We start from the raw sequence: 24,480 nt of genomic DNA, 5'->3' as shown, positions 1-24,480 counted from the left end.
ACAAAGCATAACTCTCAAGTATGTTCTTTATTATTTCTGAAATTTAATCAGTTTTGTCACCCTCAAAGCAACCTAAGCAACGAGAACTTCACCTATACAACAGAACTAAGTTTGCTTAAATCCACAAGTAACTTTCAGATTAAGAATACTGGAGGAGGGCACCCTTCCCCTTTAGTTAGGCAAACAAATTTTGCTTCCAAACCATACAGGGGTGGGAGCAACCTTCGCTACTCAGAGGTCAAAGAGAGAGGTGTGGATAGTAATGATACATTTCTGAGTGTATCACTGAAAAAATGTGATACTTCAGGAGGTTGATTGCTACAGAGCACCGAGTCTCACTGCTATAGTAAGGGTACACCCTTTCTGCTCTGTTCAGTAACTTAGTGCCAAAGGCTGCTGCTTCTAAAGCTGACAGTGCTGGCTGCTGAGACTCGTGTTAGACCACTCGGCCTGGGCCAATAACAAAAGGCTCTTCTCTAGGCTACCACTGCAGTGAGCAGAAATCAGAGCCCCCCACCAGACTCCCTCGAGAACCCCCCACACTAAGCTTCCTTTCCTTGACATCTCAGACTTCAAACTCTAAACCCCTAACACAACAACCACACTCGTACATGGCAAAGTTTGGGCAATATAGAAGCCTGGTAAATGAAAAGCAAGTTCTTCTGGTCGGTGTTAAGTGCTCTCACCTAATAAAGCTTATTTTGCTTCAGACTGCAGAAACTTGTAACTTCACAGAAGTTTTGTTAATAAAATAGAAAATATTGGTTCTACTTCCTATGTCCTTCCTCCACAGGGGAAGGCAAAAAAAAAAAATCCCCCAAGTCCTCACTGTAAATATTTCCTACCAAGTCTGTGAAGATGTTTTCAAGTGGAGACACTAGTGAGAAAATGTAGTGCTTCATCCAATTACTACATAAAGCTAACATAATGAATGGAAGCTCAACATGTCTAAAACTAACCAGGTTTAACTTCAGTCACATTAACTAGCCACAGCGCTTTGCCATAAGGGACCTAAAACAAGAGTGAAAACATTTAGGAGTAACAGCATTAAGTACATATGAAAAGAACTTCCACCTTTAAAAAAGGTGTAGAAAACAGAACTGCTGTAGGTACACAAGTCAAAGGCAGGGTTTCCAAGCACCATGGAAGATGGTAATAAAGACAGTTCTGGTGGTAGTTGTCCACATAGTGAAAGGAAATGTTTTTTTCCCCCTCATCTATGAAGCTTCTGCTGCCTGTCCTATAGAGTGAAATCACAGGGTCTAGAGCACAAGCTGTTGGATTCACTTCCAATGCCATTTTTAAATGCCCCATATCTCCTCTTAGGCTTGCAGAAGATACCTAACTCAGTCTTATTTCAATTAGCAAGTTCAGTATGCCTCTCAGCTACCAGGTGCATTTGGCTAAGCAGGACAGCAGGTTTTTAAATGTAAATCCCAGCCACAGGTAGATGCTGCAAGGAGGTGTGGGCTGCGCCAGCATGGGAAGGCACAAGGATTGCCAACAAAGAGCCTGTTGCACAGTGCACCTGAATACCCAGAACCATACCTTCCGTTTCTTTCTGCCAGCCCACAAGATGAACTTGCTGTGTATAAATTTAGAGTTGGTGGTGTTTGGGAACATTTTATTTTGTACATGACAAGATTTTACACCAAGTCAGTTAAATAATACAAATTTACATTCATGAGGAATGTTTTTAGAAAAGTGAACTTAAAAAAAAAACTCCTTTACCCTTAAAACCCCAAACCAACCCTCAACATTTTACAGTGGAAAAAAACAAAACAATCTAATTCACATTCCCTCTTAACCCCCCAATGCAGGACAGTAGTTGAGTGCAGTTTACAGTTCATCTTTCACATCTGTGGATTCCTGTGAAGGCAAAAAGAGAATCAGAATATTACTTTTGGGAAGTGGAAAAAGGTTACAAGAACTGTCCCAGAAGAACAGAAATTTGTATTACTGTCATTGCATGTTATATTAGACTGCTGTGCAAACATAATAGCAGTGGCATCAAAATTAAGTAGGTATAGTATAATAAATACCATTTATCAAATCTATTCTTACCTAATCTGACATTTAACAGTAGGAAATTACATTGCTATAAGCTATGTATCTGCACTAGTCACAGGATATCATCTTGCAGGTCTCTTCCAAAAGCAACCTAAAAAAGCAGGCCCAGCTGGGACCTCACAACAACTTTACAAGTTAGTATTATAAAGAAGTTATGCTATTACAAGAGTTCAGCATATCCATCAAGACACAAACTGCAGACATGAGCTAAGTGAAGGCTGACAGCAAATGGCAGGTGAACTGTTCAGAAGCAATGGTGTTGTCTGGAGTGTTATTCCAAACATGTATCGTAAGCATTTAAAATTAGACAATTACAAGTAATTGCTCATGTTTTTGTCCACAAGCTGTGGAAATACCATGAATAATTCTCTTCACTAGAGGATTTGCTGCCATTTTCTTGCCACAGGGCACTATTACAATCTCTAAAGCTTAACTCAGCTCCAGCTTTCAATGTACCTCAGTGTCATCTTTTCACAATACAGTTTAATAAATTTGTACTGCAGTTCTTCCCCCCCTCCAAGAAAATCCTGGAACACCTGACACTAAAATCTAGTGTCATGAAAGGCAAAGTGAACTTTATTGCCAGGTAGCACCCACAGATGACGTTGCACAAAGGACAAGAAAGCATCAAACTTGAGACCTTACCTTCTGTGTTTCACTATCCTCTGCATCAGCATCCACTTCCTCTTCATCCTGTTCTGCCTCCTCAGCTGCATCTTCAGGCTCTTCAGGTTCCTCATCCACCTGTACACAGAGGTCACAAGCAATTTGCTTTACTTGCCAAGGTTGTTTAACTAGTTGTGCACTAGCACAATACAGGCTATAGAAGTATTCACTGTTATTTCCTAACATTTGCCACCAGTTACCTGAAGGAAGAAAGCAAAATCTGTCTATCACTAACACATTCCAGCACGACAGCCAGCAGTTCTTGCACAGCATTATGAGAACCTCTATTACTTGTACCCACTTAGGAATTTTTCCATTAGAGACAGGGGCCAAAGGCCTGTGTGCCCAGTTTACTCCTGTAGAGCCAGCACTTTGTTAAGGACAGGAATAGACTTCAGAAGCATAATGAAATAGAATCTCAAGCAACTATAAAGAAGAGCAAGGAAGAGGGAACGTGAGTATTAAGTACAGACTCATGGCTGGACTTTAGGTAGCTCACTTAAGTGCAGAAAGTTGGATACACTTCATTTTATGCAAGTGAATGAAGCAGCTGTGCTTTTTAAGATTGAGCAATAGTACATCAATTATCAGCCCAAGTGGAAGACAAACTAACCTTTGCATCCAGGTCAATGTTTAAACTCAAACGAAGCATCCTTTCTATTCTGTCTCCGTATTCCTTAGTGTCTGGCAACATATATCCTGATCTCAGAGTTGCAGTTTCAAACAATACCACTGCAAGATCTGAAACAGTTTTGTCGTCTTCATTCTCCTAACATGAAAGAACACCAGAAAATGAAGAGAGACCTGTTAAAGCAGGTTGTATGCAGCCAAGTCAGTCAATGTTTCACTACCGTTATTTATTTACCTTGACTCTCCTCAGCATGTCCTTGATCAGTGGATGCCTGGGGTTAATTTCAAATGTCTTCTTTTGGCTGGCATAGTAACTGAGAAGAGAAATTACAGCACTAAGTTTCGAAGTACAGGACCCTTTAAATCTATACACTGGTTACAGTCACAGTAGCAAGTGTAATTCCCCTCCTTTAATACTGGTGCAACTATAAAAAGCACTCAAGTTACTAAGCTCATCTTCTTTTGCCAACAAACAACAGATACTAAAAGCCATTGACGAGTCTTGCTCACCAGGCAGTTTTACATATTGGGCTTGAAATAATAAATTATTTAAGGCTATATTGGAGACTAACTTGGTTGTAAAATGACCTTAAAATACCCAGGATCATCTGAACCAGGTGGAAGCTTGTTATGGGGCACACCAAGCAAGGGAGGCTGTCAACTGCTTTTTATGTCTGCTGCTACAGAACTGGAAGCTTACTTTGTAGATATATCCTTCCCAGTCTGGTAAGCTTGAGCCTTCATGATTCTTTCCATGTTACCAGACCATCCATACTGACTAGCCACAAGAGCACATGGAGATTGGGTTAAACGCTGAGATAGCACAGCTTTCTCAATCTGTAGGAAAAAAAACACAAACGCAAACACCCTAATGTTAGTTCAGAGAGCTAACAGCTTAATAAAGTAAATAACTCTGCACTTCCCTGTCAATACAAGAATCTCTGAAAAATGTCTAAGATGACATTCTAACTCATTATCTTCCTGAATAAAGATGTTATCCATAAAAGTTCACCCATGAGGACACAGAAGCTACTGTCAAGCCTGTGCTCAAATAATCTGCAAGGTATGCTGTAGCAAGTATGACAAATAAAAATAATCACTACATATAACACAGTATTTTACCTTGTCTTTGAGAGCTTTGTCTTTCATCCAGTTTAAGAGGGGCTCAAATTCTTTTTCCAAGGCTTCCCGACTCTCTTTAGACTTTTCACTTTCTTCAAACTTAACTCCTTCTTTTGCTACATTTTGAAACCTCTTGCCATCGAACTCTGGCAAAGCCTGAATGCAGTATTCATCTACAGGTTCAGTCAGGTAGATCACTTCATAGCCCTTTTTCAGCAAACGCTCAACAAATGGTGAGGACTCAGCCTAGGATGAAAACATTTAAGATGTCAGTTTAATTGCATTTGTAGCAGCAGCTACCAAAACCTGTACACCTATGTGGCAAATACTGGTACCAGAAAAACTGAACTGCAGTAGTAACATAAGCATGGAGTCTCCACGTTTACAGTAAATATGCAATTCACAACATCTATGACACTAAACCTACAAGCTATAACATACTGTACACTCCTTCCCCCTTTCTTGCACTCTTAACACACCTCCTTTCTGCTGGCACCAGCCATGAAATAGATTTTATCTTGCTTCTCTTTCATTCTTTCCACATACTGATCAAGGCTTGTGAGGTTACTTTCATGATGAGAAGACTGGAAGCGCAGAAGTTTAGCGAGCCGGGTACGATTGGAGTGATCCTCAATGACACCAAGCTTCACATTAGTACCAAACTCTTTCCAGAATGTGTCATTGTATTTTTCCTCTGCAATTTTCTTGATCATATCAAGAGTTTTGCGGACAAGTTTCTTTCTGATCACCTAAAAAACAGCAGCAATACTGAGTTACAACAATAAATATTTTGAATAACCCTCAATGCAACCTCACCTCAAGACAAATTCCACTTTGTATCCCTGATCTGAAGTAGACAAGTAATCTAGAAACAGCAATAACTGAGTTTCCTTTACATTAATTTCAGAGTCATGTAACAAAATTCATCATGCTATTAAGTCTCTTAAACCTTGTTGCTGTTGTGTGCTTACAATGAAGGAATTTAAAACCAATTAGCTTACCTTTAACAATTTGTGCTGCTGAAGTGTTTCACGGGATACATTCAAAGGAAGATCATCAGAATCCACCTAATTGGGAAAAAAAGTTTTAAGTCTATCTGGCAGTATTTGAAGCTCAAAAATAAATTAAAGTAATATTTATAATACTCACAACACCCTTAACGAAGTTAAGATACTTGGGCATCATGTCATGGAAGTCATCAGTGATGAACACTCTTCGAACGTACAGCTGAATTTCAAGAGCAGAGAGCACCCAAGTTACTTTAGGGTATTTTTTCTTTTCCACAAAACCATACCCACACACTTTTCTGTCCTACCTTAATGAAGTCACTTTTTTTGGATCCATATTCATCAAACAGTCCACGTGGAGCAGAATTAGGAACAAACAAGATGGATTTGAAAGTTACTTCCCCTTCAGCAGTGAAGTGGATGTATGCCATCGGGTCATCGTGTTCCTGTGAAGAGAGAACACTTTCAATTGACATGGGGAAAATACCAACGAGTTTGGCAAGTAAGTGCGATTATTTTACAACTAATCCACGTAGCCATGCTTTGCTAGAGTCTATCCTGGAGACGAAACTTAAACTTTCACCAGCAGAGTTACTCATATAAAAATAACTTTCCTAAGTAACCTTCCTGGAGACCTCCCAAGTTTTTCTGGATTTTTACAAGCCAGTCACTAAACAGTTACCAACAGGACAATAACCAATAGAGTTATCATCACACCACAGTTAAGATACTTTTGAGTAACACATTACACTGTACTGATACAAAGAACACTTCTAGGAAACTGTCTCCCTCTTCCTTCCACCATGTGCAACAAACACCACAGCCCTGACTAAATACAAATTTCCCTTTATCATTTAAACACATCAGTAAGTTTCACATGAGCTGCAACATAGTACTTTCCAAATCTAGAGTAATTAACACTTGGGATGGCACTACCCTCTCTCTGGAAAAAATATTAATTTCTGACTGAGATTTTCTACCTTCCAGGCTCTCTGCAGTTCCATCTACTGACAACAATTAATTAATTCTTCTGAAATAGCCCATCCTATAAGCATTCAGTTTTATTTACATAGCAAGAGATACTACAGCAAGTCTCTTGCTTTGGAATTACCTTGAGGCCCAGAGCTTACCTTGGAAAAGGTTTTGTAAAAAGCTTTGTATTCATCTTCTTCAACTTCTTTAGATGGTCTCTGCCAGATTGGTTTTATATCATTCATGAGCTCCCAGTCCCAGACAGTCTTTTCAACCTAAGTAAATAAACAAAATAGTATAGAAAAGACTCATTCTTTACTTCAGGTTAGGCTAATTAAAGGCCCTCCACTGAAGCCAAAACATAAAATACCACGTCAAAATCCCAAACATGCTCTCATTTACAAAATTATACAATGACCTGGATGTTCTCATTTTAAGTATACACACTAGTGGAACACAAGGGAATAAAACTTTCGTCTACTACAATGTAGTGTGTTCCATGTACATTTAACGCATCCACTAAGCACCAGTATTTCTGTTCTAATCCCACTTTGGAAAAATCTTCCCAGCAGAGTATATTAAATTTAAACTCATCAACAGGGTCAGATTACAGAATTCCGCTACCATTTCAAGTGGTTCATGCAAGTACTTATAATTAGCTGTGACCACAGCTTCACGAGGCTACTGCCAATCATCTGCCTGACTTCTACCTAGTCTGTTTGATTTAAAATCTCTCCTACCATCTTCTTTAAATGAATTTGCTTCTTGAAAGCACACACTACTGAAATGCACCTCTGCAAGACTACCTAGGAAAATTGTTATCTGACACAAGTTACAGGACCCCAAGACTAACAAAGCTCACCTTCTTAGTTTTGGGTTTCTTTTCTTCCTCCTCTTCTTCAACTGCTGCTTCATCATCTGTTTCTTCTTCTTTCTCCTTTGCTTCCTCCTCTTCAATGGGTTCTTCAACAGTCTCTGTCTAAACAGACAGCCACAGGTGGGGATTTGAACACCTACACTTTCTACCAGGTATGTGTAGTATTCTCTCAAACAGTTAAATCTTTCACAGCACTGACTTCTGCTATTTGTCCGTTGCAAACATCTCTATGGATGGTATTTTTCAGTTACTTTTTCATTAATAAATACTTTCCTTCCTACACTGGCAGATCACCACACTAAAGTTTAAGTTTTTCAATTTTTTACACATAATGCTTATTAGAGACTTGATGGATTTTAAGTTAGTGCTACACCAAGAAAATATCACAAACAGACCTAAAATCTAAGACACTGCCCTGTTTCTTTTAGAAGGGTATCTAGCCACAGCTCTGCTTGAACACTTAACAGAGCTTTCATCTAGCAAAGCCAGCAAAACAAAGATCCTTATTAGTAATTAGCAGTGTTTTTCTTTGGTAAAGTTCTTTGAATCAGAATAAAACCAAGATCCTTTAAAGTTTGGGATTTTAGCAACAGACCAGCATTCAGGAAAAAAAAACCAAACCAAAACAAAACAAAAAAACCACTACTAAAATAGCAGCCAAAAGAGCCAGGAAAGAAGAATTTTAGAAATTAGACAAGAAGGAGCTCTATGGCAGGCCCTCAGTCTTCATGAAAGGCCAGACAGCCATCATAACCAAAGCTTATACTGGACAACACTCAGTTAAATACACTTACCTTGCTGCTCCATACATATATGGGGAAGTTTATGAACTGGGAGTATTTCTTCACTAGATTTTTAACAGTGTCCAGCTCAAGGTAATCAGATGCTTCCTCCTTCAAGACAAGGCTAAAGAAAAAAAAAAAATCCCAAACCAAACTTTTTTATGTGCTGGACAAGTATTTGGCAGTTTAATAGCAGAATATATATTTCTTATGCCTCTGAGACCAACTGAGCCAGAGCATGGTGCTAATAACCAAGAGTGAGCGTTGATCCACATATGGGATCATTCACTTAAGAGCTGGCTTGATGATCTTTGTGGGTCCCAACTCAGAACAACCTGTAATTTTTGCTTCAGCCATAGCAATTCAGATTTATGCAAGTGAGCTTTTTTATTAGTTCAGCTCCAAGTATCTCTGAAAAAATAAAATTCTTACTCAACCAGCAATTGTTTTCACTGGCTGAGGGAGAACACAACATTCAAAAGTTTAAATGAAAACATCGAATCGTACTGGTACTTAGCAGGATCTTGATGAACCCTCATGGGCTTCACTTCAAACTAAAACATCAAGATCAACTTTTTTACACTGAGTCCTTCCTCCAGAAAGACCTCCTCTAAATCCAGACCAAATAAATTTACCTTCTCATTAAAGCAATGAGAATAGGACTAGCAAATTACCTCCAGTCTGAAATTTGCACCAGACCAGCCTCACTGATATATGAACAGCAGCCAGATTCCAAGCAAAGCTCTACAGCCCCTGTATAGGTTTTGACAGGCCAGAATTGCGTTGAGTGACTGAATGAGCCTGAAGGCAGCTGAACTGTCTGGAATTACTTGCTGACAGTTGTCAAGACATTCATAGTTTTGTTAGCTCATCTAACAGAACATGAACTACATTTCTTTTTGGATGCAGTTTGTGTTTTGCATGTTTCTATTAAACTGAATAATGCTGTATTAAAAGTAGTAAATTGGTCACGAAGCTAAAGTCACTCACATATTCCAATAAGCAAGGCGTACCCATCCAACCTTTTTCATTTTAAGACTAAAGAAACTTCATACTTACGTTATGGTTGTGCCACGTCCTAAGGTGTTCCCTCTTGGGTCACTGATCACAGAAAATTCATTTGAATCTGACTCCCAAATATGCTGAGTATCATTGTTGTGTTTTGATGTGACAATAACTCTGTCTGCTACTAAGAAAGCAGAATAAAAGCCAACACCAAACTGGCCAATTAACTCAGATGTTGACTGGCTATCATCCTGCATTTCAGTCATCTTGTTTAAAAATTCACTTGTACCAGACTTTGCAATGGTACCCAAGTTTTTAACTAACTCCTCCTTTGTCATGCCAATACCCGTGTCTGTAACATGAAGCATGTTCTTCTCTTTATCACACTGAAAAAAAATAAAGACAAAAATGCAGTCTGACTTCACCGTGAATCTTCATACACGAAGAAAAGTGGTACATAGTAGCTATTCAAATTCAAACATGCTTAGCAACAATAAACTGAAGACCTTCCTTCAAAGTAGTCCAACACTTTAGTTGCTCTTTATAAAAACAGAAATATATTCTTACCATTAAAAGAGAAAGTCTTTGATAGAAATCATTGCAAGGGTCCTCATGTGGTCCTAACTTGTATTTACATCAGCATTAAGCCAAAAATAGAAATTTAATGATGGAGTGTATTTTTACATTCCTCCACCACTTCTTCGAAAGATACGCATCTAATCCTTCTTACCTTGATTTTGACTGTAAGTTCCTCGTTGCCAGCAAGAGCATTTTCATCAGTTAATGATATCAACCGTATCTTATCTAAAGCATCTGACGCATTTGAAATAAGTTCCCGCAGGAAAATCTGAAACCAGCAGTAGAAAATAGAAACCAGTAGTCAGGAATGCCAGGAGAGAAACAGACACACCTCCCAAAATTCTAACATGATATGCAGATGAAGGCACTAACCTCTTTATTTTTATATAAAGAATTGATAATTAGCTTCATCATTCTGTTCACTTCTGCTTGAAATGCAAACTTCTCAGATTTTTCTCTGATTTCTTTGATCTGGGATGCATTTAGGCCATCTAGTTGGATAGCTTCTTCCTCTCTATTAGGACAGTGAAAACCCATCAAGGAGTCTCATCCACAAACAGCAAGACTAATTAAATTTTATCACAAAGCAGCAGCAATAACACTAAAACAGTGATGCAGCACAAAATGATCACGAGTCAAGTGCAAGAGCAGCAATCCTCAACTACGTTACCATAATCCAAAAACTCGAGTGAAAAGTCATGCTTGCAAGCAAGAGTTTTTAAATAAAAAATTCAGGCAATAATACAGGTAGTCTTAAAGGTACTGCAATTCTCAGCATGTGGTGCATCTCACAGGGGTGAGGCATTTCATAGGCATAGAGCTATTTCACCCACAAGCACTAAACTGACAACATTTATGCACGAGAAAACCCAAATCAATAGTCATCGATACTCGATAAACACAAGTTTGACTTTTCTGAATCCAAGTTCTCAAGCTCATTTTTATTTAGAAGGAATCAGTCTTCTACAGGAATGTTTTATTTCCCCCAGCTGACTGGACCTCTCTTTTGAGCAGCATTCCCCCCTTACTTCTGAGGCGCTACTGATGCTCAAATTAACCCTTCCAAAAGCAGAGCGCCGCAGGTACCAACCTCTGAACAACTTCATCATCCGTCCGAGACCCTTCTCTGCTTTTGCCCAAGTCATCTTCCACGGTCCCATCTACATCCACCTCATCGGCTCTGACCGACACTGGGAAAACAAGGAAAGCAGCGCTCTGAGCCCGATCCCCGCACTACGCGCTGCCCAACTTCTTCCCTTAGCCCTCCCCACGCCCTGAGGCCCAGCGCGGCCCCTCGAGCCCCCCAGCCCAGGGGAGCTCAGCCCAAGCGGGGACGCGGGGGCCGGGCAGGGGAGGCCCCTCCCGCCCTCCGCCCAGCGGCGACGGCGCAGGAGCCGCGCTCCCCGCCCCCATCCCCGGAGAGGGCCAGGCCCGGGCAGGGCAGCCGAGGGCCCCGGCACCGCTTCCCCTCCCCGCGGGGCAGACTGGGGGGTCCCGCCGCAGACCGCACCTCCCCGGGGCGGCCTCCGTTCCCCCCACCCCGGCACACGGCGGGGGAAGGCGGGTGGGCGGGGGCCTGCTGACCGGGACCCTGACACCCCTCCGCCAGAACCTTCCAGAAACCCGCAGGCACTCACCGGCCAGAAGCAGCACACACGCTAGAGCGAGCCCCCAGGCCGACTTCATGGCGGCCGCAGAGACAAGAGAAGAGCCCCCGGCGCCGCCGCCCCGCGCTCCCGAGCCCGTCCCGCGCCGCCGCCGACCCCACTGGAGCGGCCGCGGCCCTCCCCCTCCGGCTTATCAACCCCAGGGTGGGGGGGCCCGCGCCGCTCGGCCCAATAGCAGCGCACCACGCCAAACACGCAGCCAATAGAGAGCTCGGGAAGGCGGGGCGTGCAGCCGTCGCCGCCAATCGTGACTTTCCATGTGCGGTTTCCTGCGGTCGGAGCGTGGCCGGCGCCCATTGGCGGGCGGAGCGGCGCTCGGCCAATGGCGTGCGCGGGGGGGCGTGGCCAGCGCGGCCCCGCGCGGCGCTGCAATGAATGATGCGCGGTGTTTAACGGCGGCACCACGTGGGGCGCGGCCGCGGGAGCGATGGGGACCATCTCCGCACGGAACACCGGCTCCGTCCGCTTCCGGGGACACCCGGGATGCTCATCGGGGAGACGAGGTGCTACGGCAACGTGCACTTCCGGCTCGGCGGCACTCCCGAGTTCTGAGAAGAGCGAAAAGTCATGATTAGAGCCATGTCCAGCTGGGCCGAGCGGCGGGAGCAGCACCGAGCCTGGGCCGCCGTAGCTGCCGGCAGGGGCAGCGCGGCGCTGGCGGTTCCGCTGTCCGCCCCAGCGAGTGGGGGCCGAAACGCAGGGGCTGCGTGCGCCGTTCTGCGCGTTGCATGCCGGGAGCTGTAGTTCGCGCCGTCGGTGCCCGTGGCGCCTCCGCCATGGCTGGGCGGACATGGCAGGGCGACCATTCTCCCGGGAGCTCGTTAGCGCTCCTCAGCCTGCCTGGGGCCTTTGTTATCCACCCGCAGCCCTCCCTGCCCCGGGGAGGGCGGCTCCAGCGGCTGCCGCCGGCGGGAGGGGACACGGGCACGGGCACGGACCTGCCGCCGCGGTGCCGCCCTGGCGGGCAGCGGCAGCGTGAGGCAGCTGCGGTCCGCGGCACTGCTGCTCCCGAAACGAGACCTTTTCCGTGCATTTCCAGTGTCCCTGGCAGGGCACCGCTGTTAACAGCGTATGCTAATAAGCTACTTGAAATAACTTATAACCCCATGCTGAAAAAGTCTGCCCAGGCTCGCATGTGCCAGTCACCTGTTTCATATTACACCTTTAACTCTAGACTTCATGGGGAAGTGGGGAAAAAACGCACCGAATAAAAAACAAACAAACAAAAACCCCAAACCAAAAAACCCCAAACTTGCAAACAATAATTTAGTGGACTTTGTACTTGGAGAGCAATATATTTGAAAGAAATTAATCGTCGATGTTCAACACAAAAATAAAAGCCCTCACTGTGTTTGCAATTTCACAAACACAGAGCTTAGTCTGTCAGTAGCTGAAAGTCTTGGCAAAAATATGTTTATCATCTTTAGCTATACATTGGGCCGGATAGATTTTTTTTTTAAAACTTTTAAACTCTGTGTTGTATCTTTCTGTCCTTCTGATAACTAATATTTATGGAACTGAAGGAGCCTTTGTATTGGAGTAAAGAATGGTTATCTTTGGGTTCTTCTTAATGAAGTGTTGTGCTTTAACCCCACCTGGCAAGAAAGCCCTATGCAGCCGCTTCCTAACTCCTCCCCTTGGGCTGGGGGAGAGAATCAGGAGAGTAAAAGTGGGAAAACTCGTGGGCTGAGAGAAAGACAATTTAATAGGAAAGCAAAAGCCATGCACACAAGCAAAGCAGAACAGAGCGTTAATTCACCCTTTCCCATGGGCCCGCAGGTGTTCACCATCCCCAGGACAGCAGGGCCCCAGCACACAGCAGTGCCTTGGGAAGACAAACACCATCACTGCCAACACTCTCCCCTTCCTCCTCCTTCCCCAGCTCTGTACACGGAGCATGGCACCCTGTGCCATGGAATGTTCTTGGGTCAGCTGGGCTCAGCTGTCCTGGCTGTGCCCCCTCCCAGCTTCTTGTGCACCTCCAGCCTCCCTGATGCTGGGCTGGTGTGAGGGGCAGAAAAGGCCTTGACTCTGTGCAAGCACTGCTCAGCAATAACCAAAACATCCCTGAGTTATCAACACGGTTTCCATCCCAAATCCACAACAGAGCTCTGTGCCAGCTACTGTGAAGAAAATTAACTCTAGCCCAGCCAATACCAGTACAAGAAGGCAAAATTCAATTGTGATGTCTTTAAAGGACTCATGAAGCTTTTCTGTATGATTAGCAGTTTTAATAGATGTTCCTCACAGGTCACAAATTATGCAAGAAATGAAAAGAATGGTTACTCTTCTAACACATATGTGAGAATGGCTATGAAAAATAAATATGAGAGGTCAGTGTCAGGGTTGTAAGTAAAAAAAAAATCTGTCAGTTTTTTGTGAAGATTTGTGTGAAGAATTATTTTCTGAAGAATAGTCTTCCTTATTTGAAAACACATTTTCATTATTCAGGAGTCTAAGCACAGAAAGTTTATCTTTTTCTAAGACTCACCTATAAGCAGTTCAGGATTTGATTTCCTAATTGTGCCTCTATGATTCCCAGAGTGAGATATGTTGCTTTATGACTGTGAATAGGCATTTGAAGGACACACAGATAAACAGAGTAGTTATCTCTGTCTTGTAGAATTCTTGCATTAGGAGATTTTTCTGGCATTTCTGCTTTAGCAGTCATTTTGGTGGCAGCAGGAACATGTAATGCTTTGTGACAATAATTTTGAATGTTGGTAGCAGGAGTAGTAAGAATGCAAACCCATTCTGTTATTGATTGTGCTAAACCAACACAGATTTTAGATTCAGTTTCGTGGAATTCAAATTTTATTGGTTACTTTGCCCTTATGATTATACAGTGTAGAATGTTGCTTTTGAAGGAAATAAAAAACCAGATAAATCTGTGTTTGTCTGTTGAATTGAAAGGTTAGACTAGTAGGAACTGTAATGAGTTTACCAGCATTGATTGCTTGATGTAGATTATGCTGTTTGCTTTCATGAATGCCAATTTGGATTACCCAGGACAAATCTGATAGGCAAGAATGAGGAAGCTGAGTATTTATGCTCTCAGAAATAAAGTTTATTCTCTCTACAAGGAGGCTGTAAATTGGATAAAGTTTCAGCTTTATTCCTGCTTAAAAAACTTAAGGGAACTTTAAGCTCTTAGTTGCACTGACTACTGCTGCCATTCAAAAGAAGCGTGAGTATCACCCTTTATCAATTAATACCAAGGGGGAGATGTAACTTTCAAGTGGTGGTAGTTCTTCAGCAATTTAGCTGCATTACAGAGGTCTATAAAGCAATTAGATACGTTTTGATAATTGTGTGCATAACAATTTAAATAGTCTATTTTAGCATTGTGCTTTTCTGTTAAGTAAAAATTCAGGGTCATGTGGTGATAAGAGGAATGGAATACAGGCAGCGTCTCCTCCCATGCAAACAGCAGAGCCAGCCCCTTGCCAGTCTGCTGAGTGCAACTTTATCAGGTCATCCCCATGTCAATGTGGAAGTCACCTCTCTGAAGCAGGCCACGGGATTCCAACTCGATGTTGGAACTAGCAAGAAGCATAACCTTGACAGAAATAGCTATGGAGGTAAACTGAGAGGAATTCATAAGACCTGACTGTGGGTACTGGACTTAACCAGCTAAATTAGCCAGCTAATCTTCCTGGGCTCCATCTGTAACAGTGAGCCAGTCCTTTCACTGCCCTGCTTTGGCTCTGTCAGATTTTTCCTGAGTTGATTTAGCTCTCTAGCCCAGCAAAATACTGGTAGTTAAATCATCTTATATCAGGTGCAGGTTGAACCAGACACAGTAAAGAGCAGGACTTTGTGGCTAAGAGAAGGTGATAGTCTAGTTTTCATGGTGGTGAGCTGAACCTGGGTTGTGAATTACATGGAACAAAGATATTGTACATAGGTGCAAACATAAGGAAGCCAAAAACTAAACAATGAGTTTGCAATGTCAGAATATCACCTCTGTTAGTACACAGATAAATTTAAATCTGCAGCTAATGCAAGTTACATTTTTGTTAATGGGTAATTAAAATTCTTTAATTCGTGTCACTGCTAACCAGCCGTTTATGACCATACTGTATTTAAAAAATATATGTAAGTGATTTTATGTGAGAATAATTAATACAGTCTGAAGTTTGTACCACCAAATTGAGCCCTGTCTTTCTTACATGATAATGCATTGGAAATGTGAAGAACTACTTATCTGCGTTCTCTGTGATTAAAACTTCAGTAGTATCTTTTAAAATAATACATTGAGAGTTTATATTCCCTCCCTCTGCAGTGTCTGCATCAGGGACTAAATATTGTGTGTACAGCATGAACTGAAGACATAGCCACTTACATAAGATCTTCTGCAACATCTGGGACTGTGTGAATATGAAACAAAACAAAACAAAAAAAAACCCCAACAACAACAAGAAAAAGCCACCAGTAGCCGATTATCCAAATATTAGAAAATTTTAACAGTGACTACATACAAGCAGGATTAAAATACTAATGTTTGAAGTTTGGAGGAAAGTGTTTGTTCTTCAGGTATAATATGGCTTTTGGTTGTCTTTATCCCATTTCTCTGGAGGCTATGGTTACACTGTTGAAAAGACTGTAATCGGTGGTGTGTCTACCTCATCAAATATTTTTGAAATTTCCAAGGTGTTTGAAGTTGAATTTTAATACTCTGTATCTTTATAGTAGAAGAATTCACAGAAGAAGAGAATGGATTTTAAGGAGCCTACCATTAAAGGAAAAATTAGTTAAGGTGAATATTTGTATCTAGAAGAATCTTTGTACAGATAAAACAACCAATTTTCGATCATTATAAAACCCTCTTTGAGTCTTCAAATACTGAAACCTCTGTAAGTTTCAGTATCACTAGAACAGTGATCCCTAGAACTGCATCTGCAGCAACATATTTCTGTGGCTAATACCATTTCTGCCCACTGGCACTGGTTTTGCTCAAGAACAGAGGCATGAAGGCATGAAAGGTTTCGAAGAGAAGACGTTAAGCTTTAAAAAGCGTGTTTTCTTTTTTGCCCTCCCCTGCCTGACAGCCGGGAGGAGGGACGAACCAGAGCGGTGGAGCTGCAGGGCTGGGGCTGGATTTGCTGGGCGAGAGCTCGCCCTGGTGGCCTGTCGAAAGATCAGCCTTGCCAGGGCGCACGGCTGCGTTGGATTTGTTCTTCCTCCTCCTTATAGGAAATATTTCATCATCGTATTCTCCTTTTGGCACTGCCTTTATATGTTTATCCCCTTATAGAGACATTACGCCCGGAAATAAGCATTTCTCAAATACTTCAGCTATTCTTTGCACATATGTATGTACGCATGTATTTAAAATATTTCTCTTTTTAATAGGGAGAATATTTTTTTTGTGGTTACACAAACTGCCATCTTCTTGAAAATCATGATTTCTCTCTTCTTGTGTCCCAGAAAGGCTCTTTGCAGTACTTCTAGAGAAAGTTAATAGACAACCTTTCAGCAGCACCCATTTATGTCAGGAAAAAACAGCCTTTATTCCTCTATTCAGAGGAGTTAACTGCAGTAGCCTGGGAACTCTAGACCTGTTAACTGTACAGAAAGGGGTGCCAGGATCTCTGTGAATAGCTGGAGGTGTTCTTTAGTTATGTCTGGGTTTTGTTGCTTATATATTAGGTCAAATGTAATGTACCTGGAAAACCTAATCAACTAAAAGATTGTTGATTAGGGAAAAAAAATCTAAATAATTTTGTGAAATACATTTTTATATCAATGAAAAACCTGAGTGCTTGTTTTATGTCCAAACTTACTTAAAAAGAAGGTTGAACTTAATTTTGGGATTGTGAAATGAATATTAAGAATAACGCCACCATTTTTTTCCGTACTAGACTAGTCTATATTGACCAGGTGCAGATGAGTCTAGCCAGGACATCACCTTGACCAAGCCAGGTATACCTAGAGCAGAGTCCAGAAACAAACTAAGGCCCAATCCTGAGCTTAACTGCAGCTTGGGAAGCAAAGCGCAGGAGGTGAGTGGGTGAAGCACAAACAAGGCACTCCCAGCTGTTCTCACAGGACCCTGCTCCAGGTGACACAGCTGTGCTGCATCAGAGCATGGATTGAACACTGCCAGCTGAAGCCTCAGGGGAGGGAGGGAGGATGATGATGACTACAAAAGTTTTGTAGGGAAGAAGGGTTTCAGGCTCCTCAAAGTAGTTGCAGCTATTTTGTTGGCCTGGGATTTTGGTTCTAAAATATTTTCTTTTTTTTAGTTAAGGGATAGGGTGATACATTGGCTGAGGTGCTCCAGCTCTGCAGGCAAGTATGAAATATCTCTTCTTACTGCTACCCTGGGGTGAGTTTAGGAAACTCCAGTGACCCCATGCACTTTCATCACTGTAAAAGCACCAGGTAGCATGAGCAGCTTGGTAAGTGAGCTACTGGATAATACATTGAAAAAGAAATTAAATATTTATTGATCAGGACAAAACTATTTTTTCTCTAGGATATGTTACTCTTTTCCACTGGACTTGGTTTCCTGGTTCTGGAATATACTAGTTGCAAAACTCCTTTTTAGGTCTTCTCTGTTGTCATTAGACCATCCTTTCTGTTCCTGGACCAAGTGATTTAATTATTTCATGTGAAGTGGAGCAGCTTTAACAAGGATGAGTGACAATATCTGTTTTAGAATACTCAGGATTTCCTGTCTAGCTACTTTTCTCATGTGCTTTTAGCTTGGTATTTCTTAATCATTGTAAGAGCTGATTGATTTGACTCTGTTCTGTCTCTTGGTGTAGAAGTGTTTAATCCACAGTTGCCTTGCTACCCTCTTGTATTGGGTGTTTCCTCACCTATGTTGTGTATTCTGAATTATAATATGGATTTGGAGGGCTGAATATAAAGAAGCAATTTTGCGGATTTTTTTGAGAATTCATTCTGTTTGTAGCCAAAAGGTTTTAAAAAAAATGCCTATAAGAATGATTATATAACAAAAGCAGACAATAATAAAATTTAAGCTAGAGAAACAGACTTTGGCTCTGACAAGATGCTGTGTCAGATGAAATGATGTCATGGCTCATTAAATCTACAGGGAAAGAAGGGGGAGTGAATCTTCTGTATTTTCCCAAAAGACAGAAACAAGCAAAAAATAGTCATGCTGAAATCTGCTCTAATAGCTTTGTAACAAGTGATTCACCAGTTAGTTCTCTTGCTACAAGATATAGATACTTATGAGGAATAAATGCTTCTTGCTGTGAGTTTTTATTAATACTATGTTAATGTGCATTCTTTTAAAGAAGAAGCAGAATGCAGTGGATGGTGTGGTGAAAATATCAATCTGAGTAAACTAATGAAGCATTTCAAAGGATTTGCAGTAGATTTTTAAGAACAAAAGCATCTATGGTTTCAGATTTTCTGGTTAAATTGTATTTTAAGAATGTGTTACTGGATTTTAATAGATTTAGTTGTATTTCTTGAAACAGAATTTCAAAGACCTCCATTATCTAAATTTAGATCTATCACTAGGTATCCAGATTTTAAAAAGATATAAGGCTCAACAGGACATGAGAATCAAATCTTAATCAAGACTTCAAACTCGGTCTGTACTCAACAATTCTGTATTATTAATGCTATTAAGTGAGAGCTGATTAGCATTTAACAGCTCTGGAAACATTGCCTATAGTAATTAACTCTTGGTTCAGTCCCAAGGAAACAGAGGCAAAACTTCTGTTGGTTTCAGATGTGCATGATCAAGTCTTATAATACAGCCATTTAACCATGTGTGTTGCACTGCAATGAGAGATCTGTCATAATTTAATGTGTTGTTCTGTGTTATCATGTTGATACTGAGTTTTTCTGAGCTCTCAAGTGCATGAGAAGTTTTGTTTGTCTTCCAATTTTTATAAGGTTGAGCTAGAGAAGACACAAAGATACCTTCAGTTATTTGCCAAATATGGATTTCTGTAAGAACTCCTTGAATTGTATGCACTATAAACTAAGGGTAGATTAGAAAGTAAGGTTCTTCATGTGGGATGAATTGTCATTGATTTAAGAGTGATGCTGTTTCCTGAGAGGCTCATTAAAAATGTTTGTAGCGTTTAATTCATGCAAGATAGACACCAGGACCTTGCCAGGTGGCACAGTGCCACACCGGATGGCTATAATGTTACTTTTCTTCTGTGTACAATTCTTATCAGTAGAAAGTTGCCAGAATAAACAGGATGATTAACTTTATGGTACTCAGTTCTTTAGAATATTGAGACTTACTGGATGGGCATCTGCTGCTTAAAATATCAAAAATAAAGGACAAAAGCAAAAATGGATTTAATTTTGTATCAAAATGTAGAGAACATGAAAACTGCTATAAATTAACTATTTACTCTATATGAAATGAAATAGTTTGAGCCTTTCTTCTGATAAAACTAATTACAGGGTTCAGAAATTACTCAAGACTGAAGACTGAAGCAGTACCAAATTTATCAGAGACCTCACTGTAATTGCAGTAGTGAAGTGCCTGCAAATTTGTGTTGCTTAGTAACATTATGGACAAAGTTATGGGGATGGAGCCATCCTTTTACAGGCTTCTCTGTTGGAATGTCATTCACAACTTGCACATCACTATTTTAGCATTATGCCCTGGCAAGACACAGTTTGTGAGTCCTGTGTTCTTGGAGCTTGTGCCTATGAAGACCCACCTCAGAGAATGACTGTGCAGTGAGGAGCCAAAACTTAAAGGAGATTCCTAAGTCACATGTATTCATAAATCTTTGCAGGCTTCAGACATGGTGTAATTATGCTAAACTTAGTTACAACCATGGTAGAATGGAATGGGTTTTTAGTAATTTTCTAGTTATTAATTTCTTGTCATATTTTTATTTTTTAAAATTACATTATTTTATCTTCACATTTTTTGGGGTGAAGGATATTCCCCTTTTTGCTTCTATTCAAGCTAAATTTTGCATAGCAGGATGAATCCTTTATTTGGAGGTCGAGTACAGCTGGCAGAGTTCTCAAGTCATCCCAAGAAAAGTCAGGGCTATATATAAAGTATTGAGTAATAAGTGACATATTATATTATCACATCACCTAAATTTGTTTGTAAAGAAAATGATGGGTTTTGATACATTTGAAACCTTAATCTGTGACCTAGTATAAATGCTGAATTCCATAAGTTGGTTTTTTTTTCCATTTTGCCTTGCAGGGGATGAATTGTTGGACACATACTGAACCTGTGGCTAGAAAACTCTCTGTTCTGGAGTAGGCATGATGAAATTGTGTCGTGACTCCTATGAATGTGATACCTACATTTTGGGACTGCCTTGGCCAAGTCAGGGGTATATCTACATTTGGCCTGGTGCTTGATGTGCTAACAAAAAATTTGAATTTCATGCAGTTAACAGTGCCTGGTGGACTTGGTTTAGTCCAGGACATTTTTTATGATGGTTGAATAAGCTTGTACAAAAGCTAATAGGAATGGTTGAGGGTGCTGACAGATGTTTAGGATGTGCTCCATCTTCCAGACAGTGTGATGGTCTCTGTAATGTCTTTGCATTTCCTGTCCACTGTGAATCTAAGTAAAGACACACATGACTGTGCCTGCTTTGCCAGCATTTTTGTTTTGAGATTTGGTGTAACATAATTCAGGGTTGCTTATTTTTCACCTTGCAGACTCAGACTCTCCTTTGGACCAGATGCTAACTAAGTGCTCACCTGTCACGTAACAGGTAGCCTGTTCTGTACTGGATGGTATTAACAGAGAATAATGATGGGCTTCTAACTCTTCTGCTAAATTTGCTTCTAAGTGAATCTATAGTTTAAAGCATCTCTCATGAAAAGAAAGGTGGTGTGTTTTGTTTGGTTTTTAATTGCCATTTAATCTTCTCAATACACTCTTAGGCTGCAAAGTTAGGAAGTTGGGCAAAAGCAGTTACAAAACTTGCATCCCTATTTAGGACTCTTTGATATTGGTCCCTTCATGGTCCCTTCACTTAAGAGCTGGATTTGATGATCCTTTTTGAGTACCCTTCAACACCGATTATTCTGTGTTATTACTGGATCTGTCTATTGGTTGTGGTTTGTTTTTTGGGTGGTTTGTGTTTTGGTTTTTTTTTTTTTTTTTTTTTAAGTCTGTACAAGCTGTGTGCTATTTGAAATATATTGAGTGTTTTGACAAATTTTTAGGAATTCTGGTGTAGTGCATGGAATAATGTACAAGAATTCACGATCCAGGGTGCCTGGGCAGAAAAATTGTGCCACTTCAGTTACCAGGAAATCTCATAACTTGTTTGGATTACTCATTTTCTTCTGGGAGGAGGGACAGCTGACAAATGTTCACTGGGCAGGACTAAATAGCTGGAATTCTCTCTACCCAGCTGTGTTGTGGAAGTATAACACTGCAAGTATTCAGATCTGCTTTATACTGAAGTTTTTGAAGAACAGTGCAGGCATTAATGTTTCTGATTTCAGTTGCTTTATTTCTCTGCTCTCATTTAAACCATGTATTAATATGCTTGGCTAGTGTGCACTTACAGTCTCTCTTCCACATCAGATGCAGCAAATTAATTTCAAATGGTGTCTTATTACTGAAATAGAAGCAAGTAACTAGCTCAGCCAAAAAAGGTTTTTTCTCTAAAGAGCTAGATGCTTTTGCCAAATAGGTGCACATAAACATTATTCCACTTATTTTTAAGTATCGATAGCAAAATAAAAAGTATATCAGGATAAAAACACAGGCAAAAATTTCCATATGAAAACATTTGTTAGTGGGAGAGGTACTCTGGCTAAAGGGACTATAAAAGGGTATGGTTTCCAAAAAGACTTGGGTCAATAGCATCTGATGATTCTGTAAAAAAACAAAATAATTTTTGCAAACACATTTAGGGAAACTTACATAAGCAGGAAATATAATAAAATAAGGAAATAACATTCCTCAGAATCTTTTAAGGTGGTAAGAGTCTGTTCTTTCTTTCTTCTTTCACAGGAGGTTGTTTCTGTGCTGCCTTTGCCCATTCTCTGTCAGTCCAAGGTCATTCACCTCTGTGATAAACAACTTGTCTGACAGAATCTGTCAAGTGGTTTTATTGCTTACGAAGCCATTCTATTTGGAACGCTGCTCCACTGAAGCTGCAGTAAGACATTGTCAGCCTTCCTAGCACTGCATTTTAATTTCATTTAATGGTGCTTTAATGAATTGCAGTATCTCTTAGCCTGGTTAGAGGCTTTAGGTGGAAGCTGATTAGAAACACATCCCTCGGTGACTTAAGCACAGGAGTGTCTTTATTGGCCACAGGGTTTCTGAGGTGTTGAGTGCTCTCAGTGATCTCGGATGTCGGAAGGAGATGACAGGGCTGAGCAGGCTGCAAGGAGGTTTGTGTTTTCCCTGTGTCGACAAAACTTTCAAACCTGAGAAATTAGATGTGGTGGTTGACCTGTCGCCTGTAATATACACAAAACACTTGACAGGTTCTCAGGGTGTTTTATGTGTGCACATGGAGAGATCACATGCCCTGAGCCTCAGCAGTGCTAAAAGAGCTGGTGTTTGTGAATGAGGATACTGTGTAGCCTCTCTCTGAATTACTCCTGGTCACAAATCAGTCAAAAGTGAAACAGTCCCTAAGTATTCTCTTTAGCTTGAAAGAACCAAGTCCTGGTTAATTCCACAGGCCAAAAATAATAGTGGGATGCCAGATATAATTCAGCTTACGTGGTATGTACATAATAAAACTCATGCAGTTTTCATTTTAGGCCTATGTTCTTGTTCTGTAAGACAGCCCTCTGAGGTTCTTCTTTGGAGGATAATTCTTCTGTGAAAATCTTTAAGCTAGGTATGGGGTTTTCTTTCTTTCTTTTTTTTTTAATTGTCAGCGATACCTAAATGCCTTTCAGTTTGCATCAAGTATCACAGGTGTGGTCAATGCTGGTAATAAAATGAAGGAAAGTCTGAGTTCTTTTGTGCATTGTCATCACAGTCATCTCTAGGATCACTTAGACTGATCTGATTAAGAGGTATTTAATGTAACATTAGCCTGGAGGATCATATTTCATGTTAAGTGACATTTTAGAAAAAATTCTTGAAGTTGACATCCTCTACTTCTGCAGGTTCTCTACTGCTTAAATAAAAGCTAATTTAAATATTGGAAGAAGGGATGTGGACTCCAAATAAAGACAAATTAATTTCCATGCGTGCTTCTTCATACCAGTTTATATTATCACATATTTTCCAATATCTGAGTCATTACTTGGAGACCAGCAGACACAGGAAAGAACAGAGTTGTCTGAAGTTGAGTTGTTTAACAACTTATTTTTAAACACCATTACCTCATGTTTTAGTTGTGTCTCTAGTCTCACTGCTAACACTTAGGGATTAGTTTGATTTGTGAGAATAATTTGCTGGCCAAACACCCCATGGATGTTGTCTTATGTAACAGAACAACATATAGAAAACAACTTTTTTCTCTATTTGTATTGTATACATCAAGCATTAGAAAACCATGTTGTCTGATATGTAGGGAGAATGATCTTTTTATTGGCTAGTCCTAGTTATCTGGGGGACCTAAACTGTCTGCAGCAAAGATGGGATTTCTACCACCAATAATAGTTTGCAGATCCAAGGTTCTGTCTTGCAGGTGCTTGCAGAAGAAATAGAAGTATTAACATCCTATTTTGATAATATAAAAAAAAAATTTATGTGAATATTTAAAACCTTGAGGTTTTGAAGAATGACTGAGTGCTACAGAACACTGTACTATATTTTTCCAGATTTCTATTGGACTTTTCCAACCTTAATGCTGGTGTCACAGTGAGAGAACATAAATCCCTGTCTCTCCAGTATTCTCTTACTGCTTATGGCACAACAAACAACACCTGTGTCAACACACTGACTGCTGGAAATATCTTCTTCATTACTGCTACTACTTGTATTATTCAGAGGAGTTATTGTAATTCTTCCTTGAGAATGCCTCACCTACCAAAGTGGTTATTGTTCACAATGTTTGTAGTTTTGGGACTTGAAGCACAGGCTAAGCTGTGCTCAGGAGAACAATGAGACTTTTTCTATTAATTTTAACTGAATTCCTTGTGAGATTAATTAGCACATAGGCTGGATTAAAAAAGATGTGCAGTTGTTATAC

General features: G+C 40.7%; 1 protein-coding gene across 1 annotated transcript; it reads right to left on the bottom strand.

Annotated features, from left to right (window-relative positions):
* Nucleotides 1-1,607: 1,607 nt before the first annotated feature.
* Nucleotides 1,608-11,689, bottom strand: HSP90B1 (heat shock protein 90 beta family member 1). The gene is given in 21 exon segments (XM_021536320.3): nt 1,608-1,869; nt 2,716-2,814; nt 3,350-3,505; nt 3,602-3,680; nt 4,067-4,203; nt 4,489-4,734; nt 4,968-5,237; nt 5,490-5,555; nt 5,638-5,715; nt 5,804-5,941; nt 6,626-6,742; nt 7,330-7,446; nt 8,139-8,250; nt 9,186-9,517; nt 9,862-9,978; nt 10,083-10,224; nt 10,801-10,900; nt 11,348-11,461; nt 11,464-11,542; nt 11,545-11,614; nt 11,616-11,689. Coding segments are annotated over 21 exon segments (2,658 nt in total). The 5' UTR covers nt 11,675-11,689; the 3' UTR covers nt 1,608-1,839.
* Nucleotides 11,690-24,480: the final 12,791 nt, after the last annotated feature.

This window comes from Lonchura striata, chromosome 5 (assembly GCF_046129695.1).
Source record: "Lonchura striata isolate bLonStr1 chromosome 5, bLonStr1.mat, whole genome shotgun sequence".
In the NCBI taxonomy this organism is placed as follows: domain Eukaryota; kingdom Metazoa; phylum Chordata; class Aves; order Passeriformes; family Estrildidae; genus Lonchura; species Lonchura striata.
Note: the sequence above shows the minus strand (reverse complement) of the source record. Positions and strands in the feature narration are given on the sequence as shown.